Source organism: Lycium ferocissimum, chromosome 5 (genome assembly GCF_029784015.1).
Source record: "Lycium ferocissimum isolate CSIRO_LF1 chromosome 5, AGI_CSIRO_Lferr_CH_V1, whole genome shotgun sequence".
Classification (NCBI taxonomy): domain Eukaryota; kingdom Viridiplantae; phylum Streptophyta; class Magnoliopsida; order Solanales; family Solanaceae; genus Lycium; species Lycium ferocissimum.
The window spans coordinates 28,554,123-28,571,186 of NC_081346.1; the positions used below are offsets into that span (position 1 = coordinate 28,554,123).

The 17,064-nt window shown below is 37.6% G+C and overlaps 3 protein-coding genes across 4 annotated transcripts; all 3 read right to left on the reverse strand.

Annotated features, from left to right (window-relative positions):
• Window positions 1–1,816: 1,816 nt before the first annotated feature.
• On the reverse strand, window positions 1,817–3,837 carry LOC132058339 (pentatricopeptide repeat-containing protein At5g66520-like). Of its 2 annotated transcripts, XM_059450876.1 has the most exons (2): window positions 2,048–3,837; window positions 1,817–2,012 (listed from the first exon to the last, which is right to left on the reverse strand). In XM_059450876.1, exons 1-2 carry the CDS (start codon window positions 3,756–3,758, stop codon window positions 1,996–1,998), a joined length of 1,728 nt encoding a protein of 575 aa, XP_059306859.1. In that variant the 5' UTR covers window positions 3,759–3,837; the 3' UTR covers window positions 1,817–1,995. The 2 variants fall into 2 exon arrangements, with proteins under 2 accessions (XP_059306859.1, XP_059306858.1); XM_059450875.1 differs by having other exon boundaries at window positions 1,817–3,837.
• Window positions 3,838–4,504: 667 nt separating this feature from the next.
• On the reverse strand, window positions 4,505–10,159 carry LOC132056638 (mitochondrial metalloendopeptidase OMA1). Its single transcript, XM_059448920.1, has 3 exons — window positions 8,937–10,159; window positions 8,703–8,851; window positions 4,505–5,150 (listed from the first exon to the last, which is right to left on the reverse strand). The coding sequence occupies exons 1-3, from the start codon at window positions 9,840–9,842 to the stop codon at window positions 4,901–4,903; spliced, it is 1,305 nt and encodes a 434-aa protein (XP_059304903.1). The 5' UTR covers window positions 9,843–10,159; the 3' UTR covers window positions 4,505–4,900.
• Window positions 10,160–10,685: 526 nt separating this feature from the next.
• LOC132056639 (DEAD-box ATP-dependent RNA helicase 7-like) lies at window positions 10,686–16,021 on the reverse strand. Its single transcript, XM_059448921.1, has 14 exons — window positions 15,479–16,021; window positions 14,201–14,335; window positions 13,973–14,113; window positions 13,756–13,867; window positions 13,462–13,532; window positions 13,098–13,252; window positions 12,884–12,995; window positions 12,549–12,650; window positions 12,403–12,463; window positions 12,146–12,314; window positions 11,969–12,065; window positions 11,791–11,885; window positions 11,517–11,650; window positions 10,686–11,207 (listed from the first exon to the last, which is right to left on the reverse strand). The coding sequence occupies exons 1-14, from the start codon at window positions 15,881–15,883 to the stop codon at window positions 11,011–11,013; spliced, it is 1,986 nt and encodes a 661-aa protein (XP_059304904.1). The 5' UTR covers window positions 15,884–16,021; the 3' UTR covers window positions 10,686–11,010.
• Window positions 16,022–17,064: the final 1,043 nt, after the last annotated feature.

The following is a 17,064-nucleotide window of genomic DNA, read 5'->3' on the forward strand; positions in this document are numbered from 1 at the left end:
AAATAGATGGAGAAAAAAAGACGAAAAAGGGCAATAAAAACATAACATGTTTGTCAGCCTTAAACCTCTCTGAGAAGATTGACTTGATACAAATAAAAAAAATAAAATTTCAAATAGATAACAAACAAAAAATACAAAGTAAAGCAATTTAAGAAAATTAATGATATTACATGCCGATCAATAAAATAGTAAGGACTAATTTTAAAGCCAGCCATTTTGTTCTTCTTTAAACACACAAAGATATTGAATACATTGTTATAAAAAAAAAATATGAATGCATGTGCTTGTTAGCCGTGAGCCTCTCTCTAAGCGCATCGCCCTGAAATTTAAAAAATAAGTAAAATCACAAAAAATTTATAAGACCGGATACCTCAATACCTCAATGACGATTTGAAATTTAAAAAGCAAACTCGCATGTAGTGGTGCAAGGGGAAGGGATCGATAGGAATAGAAATGACATGGGAGTTTTTAAGAGTTGTGGTAGCTTTTGTTTCGTCATTCTTTTTTTTTTTTATCCCTTTTCGAATCTTGTATAACATTTATAATTTATTAATTTGGTAGGAGCACTTGCAACAATAGAACACGGACACCAAGGGTCACAAATATCAAAAAATCGAAAAATCGGATTTGAACCGAACTCGAACTTCAAGAAACCGGCAAAAGAACCGAACCCAACTAGTTTGGTTCGGTATTCAAAAATCGAAATCGAAATAGCCGAATCGAACTTTGATGAAACCGAACCGAAGAATCAAAATTTAAACCGAAATTTATATATTACCCAAAAAAATTAAAATAGTCCAGACCCATTAAATTTAAGCCCAAAAAAACCCCAATTGTAATAAACTCTCTTTTGCTTTTGTATCTCTAATTTTCCACTTCAGTTGAGAAAATCAAATATCCTTACCAAAGAAAGGTGACTAGGATGTGTCTTTAGGATTAATGTATGTCCTTTATGTGTTTTCTTAATTATTCTTCTATGCATGTATATAACACGTAGTAATCTATATTATGACTATGGTTTTTCGGTTTCTTGTATCTGTTTATTTGATTTTGATTTTAATTTGTTAGTTTTATGTTTTGTTGCTTTTGAGAATATGAATTAGTGTAAATGGAATCGCTTCCTAATATCATATCAAAAAAAAACCGAATTGAAAAAAAAACCGAACCGAACTAGTTTGGTTCGGTGTTCGTGTTCGGTGTCGGTGTTCGGTGTCCACCTTCAAAAAATCGAAACCAAAATAGCCAAACCGAAGTTTGATAAAACCGAACCGAAGAACCGAACGCCCACCCCTACAGACACCAACCTATAACTCTGTCAAATAGAAATTCAATCCGACCCTAATCACATGTCACCAAATAAAACAAAAGCTCATCCCAGATAGAGTTAAAACCAACTTCATAAAAGAAGAAAAGCAACAATTGGACAATTTAACACCTTGAGTTAAAAGGGAAGGGCACATTTCCATCCATAATAAGGGCAATTTTAACAAGTATGTTAACGGGAAGGGCAAATTTGATTCCTAACTCTAACGGATGGCAATTTTAATCTATAAACCATACTTGGAGGGTAAATTTGACCCTTTTTCCTTATAACAAATATTACAAACTAGTGGGGGATTTTTAGATAGTTTGTAATATATATGAAGTGGGATTGTCCCACAATATAAGGCAAAAAGAGTTTGGTCTTGGTATTTTCAGATTTTATTTAAAATCTGAATTTAAATGGACATGTTTGTTCATGAAAAGTCATGACTAGTCACAATAGTCACTATTCTAACTCTATAAATAAGGTCTTCCTTCATAAAGTGGCTATGAAAAATCTATAGGTATAATATGGGTTTTGCTATATCATGAAGGGAATTGCTTGTATTTCTCCAATATATATATGTGCAATATCTCTTTGAGGAAAGTCGATTTATCCACGCCTCAAAGCCAATTCTTCTTCAATTATGTTTTCCTATTTTTCCAACAATGAAGACATGATCTATTGAAGAATCAAATACGTATTTTCACTTGGTAATAAAATTATCAGCTTCGAGAACGATACTCATATTAATTCTCCTTCCTATCTCATCACTCAAACTAGCTAGAATGGACTTTATTTCCGTCATCAAAACTTGAGGCGATCCTCTTACAGAAAATTCGTAGACAACTCCATCAACTTCAATAGTACTACAGCCAGGAACAAGCTTCTCTATCCCTTTCTTCTTCATAAGGGCTCTAACTTCCTTCACATGATCAAACCTTCCAGCTTTGGCATATATGTCGCAAAGATTAACGTAAAAAGCATGGTTTAGAGGTTCCAAAGTAATCAAATACCAGGCTACTTTTTCTCCTGACCGAAAATTCCGGTGCATTTGACAACCACCGAGTAGTGCACCCCAAACGAAAACATCTGGCTCCATCGGCATACTTCTGATTAGCCCTTCTGCTTCATCAAAGAGACCAGCTCGACCAAGAATGTCAACCATACAAGCATAATGTTGGACTTGTGGCTCTATGTGATAAGCATGCTTCATCACACGAAAACACCAGCGGCCTATCTCTATCAGGCCAGAATGTGCACAAGCAGACAACAACGCCGTAAAGGTCACAGCATTAGGTCTAACTCCAGCCGCTTCCATCTCCAAGAAAAGCTCGAAAGCTTCTATGCCATTTCCGTTAATTGCAAACGCAGAAATCATAACCGTCCATGCCAAAACATCCTTATTTTTCATTGCCCTGAAAACATCAAGGGCTCTAGAAACACTCCCACATTTGCCATACATATCGACTAGTGCTGTTGCAATCACCATGTCACACTCCATTCCGCTTCTATTCAAGTAATCATGTACCGACTTTCCTTGATCCACCGCTCCAAGAGAAGCACAAGCCGAGATAACGCTAGCAATTGTCACTTTATCTGGACTAACCATACCATCATCAGAAACTTGCATTTCGTAGAAGAGTTTTAAAGCTTCCTTTGGCCTACCTCCTTGTACGAAACCCGTGATAATCGAATTCCATGTAATAATATTCCTTTTCTTCATCCTTCTAAACAACTCTAAGGCCATATCCAACTCTCCTTTTCTCAAACATCCAATTATTATAGAATTCCACGAAACAATATCCCGATTAGACATTTCATCGAATACCCTCCTTGCATTTTCCACTGACCCGCATTGCGAATACAGACTAATCAAAGAATTCTGCACAAAAACATCACTATGAAATCCAAACTTAACAACATGGGCATGCACACTTGGTCCGACAAATCCGTCAATTCTGTTCGCGCAATGTTTTAACACGAAGGGAAATGTAATAGAGTCAGGTGTAATAGCATCAAAGAGCATTTGTTTGTATAAAATTAAGGGCTGAGATGAAGTGGGGTCATGGATTCTTGAAGCATAAGCTCTGATCATCGCGTTGTAAATGAAGAGAGTTTTGCGAGGGACGAGTTTGAATACGGTGTTGGCATAGCTGAGTGAGCCTGATTGAGAAACCGTGCAGAAGAAAATAAGGCGAGAGATTAAGAACCAACGGTCAGTGATGAAAAGGTGAGGGGATGTTGTAATGTGGGAATGTATCTGCTTGAGCTCTCTCATGCTCTTGCAATTTTCAATCAGGCATGCCACTGTCTTCTTCAAATTTAAGCGTTGGAACTCCATTATTTTCGTAGGTCTAACATTTGACAACCTTAAAATCTTGCTTGGAACAGTTAATCCTAAGCTTTTGCACCCTGTTGACATTTTTCTTGTGTTATCTGCTTCTGTCGACATAGCTTACCGTTCCACTTCTGCTTTCATTAGAATGTCACGTGGCTTGAAAGATGACTAACCTTTCACAAAATTAGAGACAAGTAGAGTGATGGAATGATAATGGTTATGTTCTGCCATTATTTTTTATTTTTATTTTTATTGTAAAAAAAAAAAAAAAGGGACGCGCATTCCAATCGAAAATGCTACATCGCTGAAGTCTAACTAAATTCCCACGTGGTCTCTTAGTTACTGCCAAATTCTGGAGGAAAAATGAATGCTATGTCACCGCATTAATCCTATGATAGAGATTAACGCTTGTGTGGAGAGCTTGGTAGATCAGTGGATGACAAAGGCAATAAAGGCGTAAATACATATTTCGACCTATATCCGGGTTAATTTGTTGGGGAATTTGGAAGACAAAGTGTATTCTCATATATGGTAAGTCAGAGTCTGCTATGTCTCCAAATAAGCTGATTCAATCGACCTCGTGACAGGTATAAGTTCCCTCCAGTGATTCCCAAAACTACATTTTTATGGGAAGAGCCTTGATGGAAATTATGACCTTTCGGATTGTTATTCCTAGAGTGTCAGGCGATTAAGTTTTTTTCTGCGCCGTTTTACATAGCGTCCGGCTAAATGGACCTCACCAATTCACTGGCCCTGGTTAACGCAATGCGCAAGCTGTGGAAGATACGTTTTTTTTTTTTTTTTTTTTTTTTTTTTTTTTTTTTTGGAAGATACGCATGGCATATAATAAACATTGTAAGTGACAACTCAAAAATTCTTACAATAGATGGAAAATTGCATTACACATTGCTATAGGAAAGCCAATCAAATGACAGATAAACTTGCAAATTTAGCAGCTGATCACGTCACAAGTTGCTTCCACGTTTTCGTACAAATTGACACTACGGGATTTGAAAGGGTTACAGATAAACAAGCATGCTTATTAAACAATCAGTTTCAGCAGCCACAAAATGAAATTGGAGTCGTCCAAAAACAACAATTTTGTGGAGACAAAATTCAATCTTCGCTTTCTGGAACTTGAAATGAAAATCAATCAAGATGGGAAAGAAAGACGAGCATAATTTCCCATGAAGCTGGCACCTGCTTAGGCTTCTGGACCGCTCCCTACTCACATGGCGTATGCATTTCATCCTCCTCTATAGGAAACCCTCAATCCCCTTTCCTGCCTGCACTTCCCTATATAACGTAAGGGCTTCGTCCATTACTTTAGCCTGAGCCAACAACTGCGCTCTCTTCTTCCCAGAAGGATGAGTAGACAGATAATCTCTCAATGCTGATTCCCCAGATATTTTGCCCAGCTTCTCATAGACTGAAGGAGCTACTCGAGGGTTATATCCAGCAGAAGCCATCAAAAGCAACCCTATGTAATCTGCTTCCATCTCCATCCTGGTAACACAGAAATGCATGAGAACTCGATACGACAGGAAAAACCAGGCAAAACATTCATCCTATCTATCACCATGAAATGACTAATTACTTGCATTACATATGCATGCTTGCTAAGAAGATATAACAGGGAACCTTAACAGAATTTAACAAACATTCATATAACAAGTACGTGATGCCGTGAAGGTTAGAAGCCAAGAGTTTCAGTAACTCTCGATGCTCAGTGATCAGTGATATCACCAACCTATACAACTGGAACAAGCTCAACAAGCAATTAAATCAAGACTTTAACCAACACAACCAGAACAAAAATAAGCCTAACCAACAGCAGACTTACTGTTGCACTATCTCATTAATATGAACTGCAGGATCACAGTAAAACTCTGAACGCAGAGTGATCACTTACAAACTTTTTTTATCTGAAAATGATATGAACACGTTAAAAGAAGCAAAACCTTACTAGATCACCATTAAGCGCATTAATAAAATGCACCAGATAACGGCCACAAATAACATCTGAGTTTCTGAAATCGGTGAACTTCCTCCTTTTTTGTTCATTTTTTCTGCGGGAAGGTGGGTTACTCGACGGGTATTGCCGTTACGTGTTCATTTTGAATGTTGAGGGTTTGAATACCTTTGGAGAAAGAATCTTCTTTCCTTTTCTCCAATCCTTTTTAACATTGTTTCTTTTGCCACTCAGAACATGATCAATAGAATTCTAAAATCCTTTACCCAAGTGACTAAGACAAATTAGTAAGTCCTGGAGTCAACAACTAAACTGATGTCACAGATGAGGAGACTAGGATATGCTTTCAATGCACATATAAAATCAGTCAGAAAGTAGCATTAAGTTGTAAGAAACATAAGCTGGTCACATGTTATTGCTTTCTGTTCACACAGGCTATATGTCAATTGGCACTGCTAAGCTAAAAAGCACTTGAGTACATTCGAATGTTTTGAGGAAAATGGACTTCTCTCTTCTTCTTCTTTTTTTTTGGGTGGGGTTTTGTTTTGTGGGGGGGGGGGGGGGGGGGGGCGCTCTCACTTTTGGCACACTGAATTTCCTCTGATAGATTCCTGAGAAGTGCCTTAGATTCACTACCAAATAAACACCCCAAAGATTAGCTCCTAAACTTCAGAAAACTTAGGTTCCCATTTCTCAAAATGTTTCTCATCCGAAAGGCTCAACAATTGATAAGACACCCTATGGCACACAGGTATTAATATTTTTAGTTGCACACAGCTGTCATGTATATTTCAGGCAAGACATATGACCGGGATGAGGTATTTCTTGTTTCATTTTTGGGAAGAGCTTCCTGATTTTCAGATTCAAATATCATCCTAAAATTGGTATCCGCTGCACAAATTTGAGGTCACAATGCAATTGTGAGAAGAAGTAACAGGATGGGTTAATTCAAATAAGAAAATCCAGGACTCAAATTAAACCAATACTTCTTGGGTAAATCTTGAAGGGCTGCTAGCAGTTTGTGAAAGGGGTTTCTGGTTGAAAACTCCCTTTAGATTTCTGGTAAATTGGAACTTCAATTGCCCTTCTTATGAATAAGAAACGGAAGATTTGTGAACATGGAATGCCAAATTTGCTTCGAAAAGATGTGCTTGCAATCTATCCTCGTGATTAAGCACATTGCTTCATTGTCTTCTATTCCAAACAATCATCTTTAGTTTGTACCCCCGATTTTGCCGATCAATATTGACCAGGAGTCACGGGTTCGAGCCGTGGAAACAGCCTCTTGCAGAAATTCAAGGTAAGGCTGCGTACATAGACCCTTGTAGTCCAGCCCTTCCCCAAACCCCGCGCATAGCGGGAGCTTACTGCACCGGGCTGCCCAATATTGAGATGTTTCCGATAATATCTTATGGAATAATATCCATTCAGATAGTAATTTGACTAGAATTCACAATTCATACAGTAAAAATCAGTAAGAATTGATGGAACATGTCTTATAACTTTTGCTTTTCATTGTTATTGATGATTATTACAACTCTTTAGACTTTAAACATATTAAGGAAAGCTATCAAACAGCATATAACTAGACATTTATAGATAGCCCCCAGTATTTTGATTCTCATATTTTCATTTTGTACTCGTATCGTGCCCGTGCTACATAGATGATGCTCATCAAATATCCTTTTTTTAAGGAATGTCTTCTTTATGTTTTAAGAAAACTCACTAGTTATGAAATTGACGAACTTATATCACCGAACCGAAACGAGAGATGAATCAATGAACGAAATAGGAAAAGGAGAGAAAAAGAGAAAAGCCCTCTAGAAAGGGGGAACCAACAACATCAGAAGATGAATACAACTTGCACTTCAATTGCACCCCACCGGCCATTATCACATTAATGTGGATAAAATGGGTACTTGGTCCTTACCAAGCAATTGAGATGTCTAACTCATTGGAACCCTAACAATAAAAGAAGTCAAGGGAAAATCCTCTATTTTGCTCCTCGTTGCATAAGCAGGCAGAGGAGCATCTTACAAGCCCTGAAAACCAAGTCTTCTATATTATCAATTTGTTCTGCTTTATATGTTAAACCTTCCGAACAAAAACCTTATAAACGTTTCCCATGTTAATCCAGAGTAATGTTATCGGATTCCCACACACCCTGTTCTGCTGGACCAAAGGGGCAGAAACAAAACTGGCATAACTTCTCTTTCTCTTTCTTTGGTTGCTGCATAAGCTCTATTCACTTTGTATAGAAGCAACACTTTGGGATAAAACATTGGATTTCCAACTACCAACAATTTCAATGTCCGCTATTATGATGTACTATAACATATGCATCTGACAAGGAGGGACAACCTCCTAGACGGGTCCATGTATGTGCAATGAAAATCATAGTACAAAATATAATGTAATTTAGATAGGGAGCATAAAAAAGTTAGTTGTAAAAATGTCTTCTTCTTAAGCACCCAAGGGTGTGGCCTAGTGGTCAATTAAGTGGAAGGAGAACCATGAGTTCTCAAGTTCAAATCCAGCGAAGACAAAAACACTTGGTGCTTTCTTCCCATTTGTATAAACTTCTGTGGATAGAGTTACCTGGCACCTGTTGCTGGTGGGAGGTAGCAAGTATCCCGTGGAATTACTCGAGGTGCACGCAAGCTGGCCGGACACCACGGTTATCGCGTTGGAGGATGCAAATGAAAGGAACAAGGGGCACTAAAGACATAAAATCAAGAATTTGAAGCGACCACCATTATACAAAGAGGCTCAATATGCCTACATGTTGCAATGATCCCAGTCAACATTTAACAAATATTTCACATAAGCAGTACTGATATAACACACAAAAATAGATTACTAGACTGACATAATCTATGCGCATGCTTATTGACTAGGTATTGGCTGTATATGTGGACGTCACATTTCTATGACTATAAAATTCACAAACTTTATATAATTGAACAACAGGAGAATTGGCGCGATAAGACACAACAATGTTAACTAAGTCCTAATAGAGAGATTAAACATAACACACAAGCAAGAGAAATTTACGAAATCCAGACAATAAAAGGTGATACACATACCTGCGTGAGAATGGAAGCCTTAGGAACAGGGCTGACATGGTGTTAACAACATCAGGCATAACAAATTGATAAAGAACCAATTGAATGATCGCAAACCACAAGTTCTTTGTAACTCCCTCAGCAGCATGGCGAGCCACAGCATGCCCAACCTATCAAGCAGATAAACAAAGGCGTGAATAGGACCATACTAAAACAAAGGCACTAAATGAACAAAATGGCAAAGCTGATATACACCTCATGTCCAATTATGGTTGCAATTTCAGCATCGGTCCTAAAATGTTCGAGCAACCCCGTGAAAACTACAATCTTCCCACCAGGCAAACAGAAGGCATTTACCATCGGATCATTTACAACCAAAACTTCCCACTTCAATCCCTCGATATGCGAGGTACTAGGCTCTTTCCCCTTTTCTTGTCCCTTCTTTCTACTTTGCTGAACCCAACTGTCATCTAAAATCTCATCCTCTTTATTCCATTTCGCCTCGGGGTAACTATCACTTAATGCCATCAAAGTCTCATGTCCACTACTACTCTCATGAGATCCCATTTCATTTGTTGCATAGTGAAGATCAGTCCATACTTGCTCTTTCCTCAATCCTCTTTGTAAAGCTTCAATTATATCTGTAGCTATTAGTCTCACCCTAACACTTTCCGGGTGTATAGCTGGCAATATTTTCCCCTTAAATGTCCCTTTCATCTGTTGAAACTGAGACTCACCTAGCCTTTTCTCAATATCTTTAGACAAAAGCACAAAATGGGTTCTTTTAGTATAAGGTATAGTCTCTAAATTACCCATATAAACAGTTATTACTAATCCTGAACCAACCAAGACAACAATAACAACATTTCTTGGATTCTGAAACCATCTTTGAGGACCTCTTGGACGAAAATGATGAACTTGTTTTCGATCAACATAGTAATATCTTCTAGCCCCAGTTAAGAAAGGGCTAGTATACTGATTTTGCTTGATGCCATATTGAAAACACGAATTGGAAAACCCATTTGTACTAGGTTTGGGTAGAATGTTTGGTGTCAAAGAATTGCAATGGTTGGTTCTTGTAATTGAATTGTTGAGGGAAAACTTTGATGCGAAAGTTCGAAACGCATCAAGACCAAATTTTGATCTTCTGTACCAGCCCATGATATTTCGAGGACTTCAAAAATCAACAAGAGTGATAGTGATTATGATTATGAGTACGGAAAAAAGTCATTCAGACAACAATTTCATGGAGCAGAGTCAATTTAAAAGTATACCTAAATATAGTAAGAGCCAAAAGAGGAAAAAGAATAGAAGAAATGTTGGAAATGGAATCAGTGATAGGTGAATAGAGAAGAGTGTGGAAGAGTCTGGAAATTGGGGTGACAGGTTTCCTCAAAGGCGCAAATCAATGAAGTGGCCAGCGGTGGAACCCCAGAACTATTCTTCTTCTTATTTTCTTGGAAAGCAAGTACTACATGTTTTTCTATCATTTTCTGTTTAAAAATAATAGTATAGCACAGTTTATAGTATGTTCTCAAGAAATATTGCTTTATATTATTTAAAGATGTAGTTCAATTTAATTTTTTTGGATTTATAGTCATATAATATTTAAAGTTTATTGTAAATCATAAATTTTAATTTTTTTCTTTAAATTATGAAGAAAAACAAACTAAAAAAGATGATGGCTTTTTTCATCTTCTAATTTATATCATAACCTTAATTTCAATACTACCTCTTTTTCCTTTCAACTTAAAATATTGTCCAATACTTAATTGGAAGAGGATCATATTGGTTTCATCATCACCCAAAATGGTTAAATCTGGCATGGTCTGCAAAGGTTTCAAAGGAGTTCATGCATAAGATTTTGAACGGCTACGTTTGTTCTCTTTTCTTTTTCCACAAAAGCATTGTAGTAAATTAATTTCATGGAAAACTGAATCGGGACATGCTTTACTGCATGCCTCACTTCATTTGCTCCTTGGACCTACCCATACAAAAAAGTGCTTGCTCACAAATCACGAGTCAGCTTTTATTAAAATAACTACTGGTATTACATTTTATGATATATTTTGACTGGGAAAAAGCAAAGCTGTTAAGTTGAAAATACAAGGTGGAAAGGAAAAAAAAAATTGCCACCTATGAGGAGGCCACCAAGCAAGTAAATAATAAGAGTAATTGAACCTATATGCGGAAAAATCTAATGTTCATATTTCATAAACAGCAGCCGTAATATACATTTTTCTTCATCATCGCAAAATTTTGACGCCAAGAGGGCAAAACAATTCCTGTACAGTCAGTCAGCTGTCTGAATAAACTCTATTTGCATTCTTCACCATCTACGGCTGTAGTTTCCGTAACCTCTGCCACCACCTCTTCCGCCTCTGCCCCCAGAAAATCGACCTCCACTTCTCCTGTCAGAGAAGCCAGCACGACCACCACCAAATCTTCCACCTCTAGCCTGGTCTTTCTCTTGTAACCGAGGCAGTTCTTTTACTACCTCTAAGTTTACACCTTGCACGTTATTCCCTGCAGAGCCCCACCGGGGAAAGGAAAAATCAAAGATGAGAAAGAGCTCTGACAAGCAGGGAATAGAGGGTCTTGAGCCGAGGGTCTTTCGGAAAGAGCCTCTCTATCTTCCGAGATGGGGATAAGGTCTGCGTACACTTTAACCTCCCCAGACCCCACACCGTGGTATTTCACTGGGTATGTTGTTGTTGTTGATTAATGAGATAGTGGGGTTGGTTGAATTGGTATAACAAGCAAACTCTGATGAAGGCTTTTAAAGTAAAATTTGTTTGGATGATTCTCATAATTACAGAAAAAGGAGAAACATACCTGCTAGAAATGTATCCAGATCATCAGCAGATACATCAAAAACCGCACCCCTTCCATCAGCTGTCAAAGCAATACCTGTGATTGATTCGACCTTTTCCTCAGGTACGAATCCCCGCAAAACATTATACGCAAAGCTGCAATATTAACAAAGTAGGAAAGATCAACAGAGGAATTATTCAACCGAAATAACAGCAGGCTCTGCCATAGCAGCTCTCAGCGAGTATGACTTGTTAATTGGAAAGAAAGAAAACCATTTAGCGAACATGGTACTCACGAAGGTGAAAATATGGGCCTTCCACACTCAAGAAGTAGAGTAACACAGTTCTCCATGGAAGAAAGAAGCGACCGACTCTTGATCTCAGAGTAGCCCTGTAAAGCGAGAGAACAGTCCTGTCAACCATAACGCCAGGCTTGGTTCCCAGGTCAGACAAGTAATGAGGAGAAATACTTACAGCTGCCTTGGCGAGTGCCTTGGCAAGCAATTCAGCTGGTGATAGTTCAGAGGTCTGTAGAAGCTCCTCCGCAGCAGCCTTGAAAGCTGGTATTACACTACAGAGATTTGAAAATAAATGAAATGATGGAGCGAAGGCACATTAAAAATCCATAAAACGCACATATTAAACACATACCTATCGGAAATTTCAGCAACTGCATCTGCTGCTTCTTTCCCAGCCGCTTTAGCAACATCAGCTGGCTGTGGAGCAGATAGATGCTCGAACTTCACACCAGATTCTCTTTCAATCTTAGAAATGTTGGACTTCTTAGGATCATAAAGCATTACAGCAACACCAGTATTCCCTGAAATGAATAACAAACAAATATAAATAAGAAAGCGATAAAGTCCAGTGATCAAATCATAGCAATTCCAACATCATCAGCAGCTCACCTGCCCGTCCTGTCCTGCCAGAGCGATGAATATACGCTTCGACATCGCGTGGAGGCTCACACTGACCATACATATTAACTTCAGCATTCACAAATATCAATAAGGTTTGAGCATCAATATCGAATATGAACTTAATGATATCAAACCTGAATAATTAACTGAACGTTGTCAATATCCAGTCCACGGGCTGCTACGTTTGTGGCCACTAATGTAAGGAACTTTCCTGATCTGAATCCAGAAAGTGTTTTCTGGAACAGCATGCAACAATCAGGGTAACAGTTGTTAGTTGAAAATCGAAAGAATCTAAACTCATAACATAACTACAAAATTTGTTGAAGGAATCAAGGAATGTGACAAGCAGTCAACTTTTATGCAAAGTCCTTTTGGCTTTATATTCAGCAAGGTCACCAAAAAGAGAGCAGTAAAGATTGAGAAAGAGAGCACACCAGAATACAGAACATGTTTTAAACAAAATTTTTACCTCACGCTGGGACTGTTGTATCTCTCCATGCAATGCACATGCCCCAGGCAATAAGCCAGCTAGCTCCGAAGCATAACCCCTTGTCTCAGTGAAAATAATTGTGCGCCCGCCACTGATGTTTCATGGCAAAAAAGGATGGAAAATGATCTCATAAGTTGATTGTCATTCTAAAAATCTCAAAAGTACAGATACTTAAGAATGACAAACAACCAACCCGCTGTAGCAGCGAATGATATCAGGAATCAGCTGAGATCTGGCTGAACTAGAGCATGGTATAATAATATGCCTCACATTCTTACTGGCCTTCATTTTCTCATCACCAACAAGATCAGCTGTTTTCTTATCAGGTTTGAGAAACTTGGAAGATATCTGCCACCAAAACAGATCACTAATTAGGAGAAATGAAAATGCAAGTCTAGGACACAGAAGTTGTACATCTCCCCCTTTACCCCAAATGTGGGCTGTTTTCCAAGCCCTTGAAGAAGCAATTTGTTTAACGAAATAAACGAAGGGCTATGAAATATTCCCAAGGAGCAAAACTGATTAGTATTTATTGAAAAGAGAGGTAATGAACTAACATGCTTCACCCAGCTTGGCAGAGTGGCACTGAAAAGAAGTGTTTGAACTTGGCTTGGATCTTCTACCTTGCCTTCAAAAATCAAAAGAGAAATAGAAAAGAGAGAAAAAAAAAAAAAAAAAAAAAAAAAGCATAACAAAATCAATAACCATAAGATGACAAGATCCCTGTAAATGACATTTAATGCACAAACAAATTTCAGCTCTCAAATGAGCTGACATAACTGACAGCACCGGATAAAAAGAGGGCAAAAGATTAGAGACCAAGGGTAAGATACAGCTGAATAGAAGCATACCTAATATAAATTCAACATCATCAACAAAACCAATTTTCAACATTTCATCAACTTCATCAAGAACACGGAACTTTAAAGACCTGAAATCAATATTTCCTCTTTCAATGTGGTCCTGCAGCAAGATTTGCAAGGAGTGAATCTAAACTCTCTGAAGCATGAATACATAACAACAATGAATATTCCAAGTCACCAAATATAAGATCAATTAATACACAACCTTAACTCTTCCAGGAGTACCTACGACGATATCAACACCTTTTTTCAATTGAACTTGTTGTTGTCCCATGGGAGAATTTCCATATAAACAACATGAAGTGAGCCCCACCGCAAGACCATAAACTTCAAAATCAGCAAAAACCTATAATTAACATGAAGTGAGAATACAAACCTCAAAGGTTCACATTCAGTGAAGCAGTCAACTTCTGTGAGGCCTCTAAAATAATACCTGAAGTGCCAACTCCCTAGTAGGTAAAAGCACTAGGACACTAGGAGCCCTCCCATACCCTGTTTTCCGCGATTCTTTAGTGGGTCCATTTATCAGGGACTCCAATATGGGCAACACAAAGGCCAATGTTTTACCCTGCAAATGTGGGAGAACCAATTGAAATAATAACTACATGTTAGTGACTATTTAGTCAAGAAATAATCAAACATTGCATAAAATGTTTTGTAATACTGGACTATTTGGTCCATTATTATTCTCATGATAATAGAACCAAATTGAAATAATAACTACTTGTTAGTGACTATTTTAGTCAACAAATAATCAAACAGTGCATAAAATGTCTTGTAATACTGGACGGCCCATTATTATTCTCGTGATAGTAGAACCAAATTGAAATAATAACTACTTGTTAGTGACTATTTAGTCAAGAAATAATCAAACATTGCATAAATGTGTTGTAGTACTGGACTATTTGGTCCATTATTATTCTCGTGATAATAGATGTCCATTTGTCATAATGAATAAGTAAAGGCAAAGTCTTTATTTAAAAATAGAAACCATCAACTCCTGTGTTCTCAGAAAACTCATTTCAGATATAAAATTCACATCAAAGTGAAACCTGTGTACCTTCAGCAGGTCCTCGCTAATAGATCGTCATAAGCACCATAGGGTACTGTAAGCCTCTTTCAAAAAGAGAAACACGGGAACAAAGGGTGTACCCCTTGGACAAGTAAATTGTAGAACCATATGAACAATGCAGTAAATGAAAATCTATCAATTATGGTTCTAGAATGAAAATCATGGAACCAGAGCTTGCTGTCAATCCATGGGAGAGCAAAGGCCTTGGCAACATTAATTGCTTGGTTAAGATGATGAGGAACAAATAATACAAAATAACTGCATTTGTGTTTGAGTTTTGCTAACAATTAAAGGAGGCAAAAAAAAAAAGGTCAACAAATTCTTATTAGCTCTACGCGCTCGAGTGTGTGTAACACAACAGATGCCATGTCCTGACTTCATGTACAATTGGCACACTTTGAAAGTAGTTTGAGTGCTTTATAGGTCACAATCCCAGTTAAGGTGTCTAAATGGAAAATGGTGACAACTTTAAGGGGCTATCCGTATATTTGGCCTTTAAATTATATCAAATGACAGCCAGCTTTTTAAGACATTAGCATACAAGTTTACATTATTAACTGAACAGAAAAAGTAATTACAAAAATCAAGAAATGTTATTTCCCTGTTTATGCGTAAGAGTTAAGAAGGTAATTGCGATACCTGACCAGTGCGAGCTCGACCAACCAAGTCAGACCCATCCAAAACAGTATCAAAAGTCATAGCTTGAATAGGAAACAGCGCATTTATCCCCTTGGAAATCAAAGCCTGTCTCAGTGGCACTGAAATCCTAAAATTAGACAAGGCATTAGGATCCTCCACTTTCTCCTCAATATCATGCTCCACCAATTTAGCCTTCTTTTTCTTCTTCTTCTTCTTTTCATCCTCATTCACATTACTCGGTTCCGAATTTTCATCATCCAAGTTTAAAGCTTTACGTTTCTTATCTTTCTTTTTGCTCTTCTTAAGCTCTTCCGAATCAGACCCAGAATCAATCTTGATCTTCTTCTTTTTCAGCTCCTTTGATTCTTCAGACGCCATTGTTTCACTTAAAACAAGTGCAGGCATTAAAAGTTCAGTAATGTATGTGTATAAAAAGAGAGAAATGTAAGCTTGGAGATGGGGGTCCTGCTGAAACGGTATTGCAGTTGAGCTGCAATAGCAGGATCAGGAAGAGGGGAAAATTGAAGTTTAGGGTTTGATATGCATAGGCTTTGGCGGTGGATTATTTGAAACCGTTGGATTGAAATGAGTATTGAGGTTTATTGTTAACCGTCCGATTCTTAAAAATGTCCCAACTTTGCGGGAATACGTTGAGCATCAGCTCCTTCCTTTATTTGGTTTTATACTGGACTATATAGGGGTGGGCGTTCGGTTTTTCGGTTCGGTTTTATCAAACTTCGATTTGGCTATTTCAGGTTCGGTTTTTTGAAGGTGGACACCAAACACCGAACCCAACTAGTTCGGCTCGGTTCTTTCGGTTTCGGTTTTTTAAAGTTCGGTTCGGTTCGGTTTCGGTTTTTCCAATTCGGTTTTTTTAATATAATATTAGAAGCGATTCCATTGACACTAATTCATATTCTCAAAAGCAATAAAACATAAAACTGATAAATTGAAATCAAAATTAAACAAACAAGATACACACAAGAACAGAAAACTATAATCATGACAGAGGATTACTAGGTGTTATATACATACCGTAAGAATAATTAGGAAAACACGTAAAGGACATACATTAATCCTAAAGAGACATCTTAGTTACCTTTCTTTGTTAAGGATATTTGATCTTTTCAATTGAAGTGAAAAATTAGGGATACAAATGCAAAAGAGGACTTATTACAATTGGATTTTTTTTGCTTTAAACTTAATGGGCCTGGACTATTTTAATTTTTTGGGTAATGTATTAAATTTCGGTGCGCGTTCGGTTTTTCGGTTCGGTTTTATCAAACTTCGGTTCGGCTATTTCGGTTTCGGTTTTTTGACGATGGACACCAAACACCGAACCAAATTAGTTCGGTTCGGTTTTTCGGTTTTTGGTATTTATGCCCAGCCCTAGGAGTATATATGCCCAAAAGGGCGTTGTTATAAAATTCCGCAATCCAAAAGGTCCAAAATGAACAAACAAAAAACAAACGGTTCAAAAAGCAAAAAAATAAAGCTATGCATGTATTGTGGAGTATATATCCATTTCCTTCTACCAATATAATAAGGGCAAAATACATCAAATGAACCCTAAATTATACCCAAAA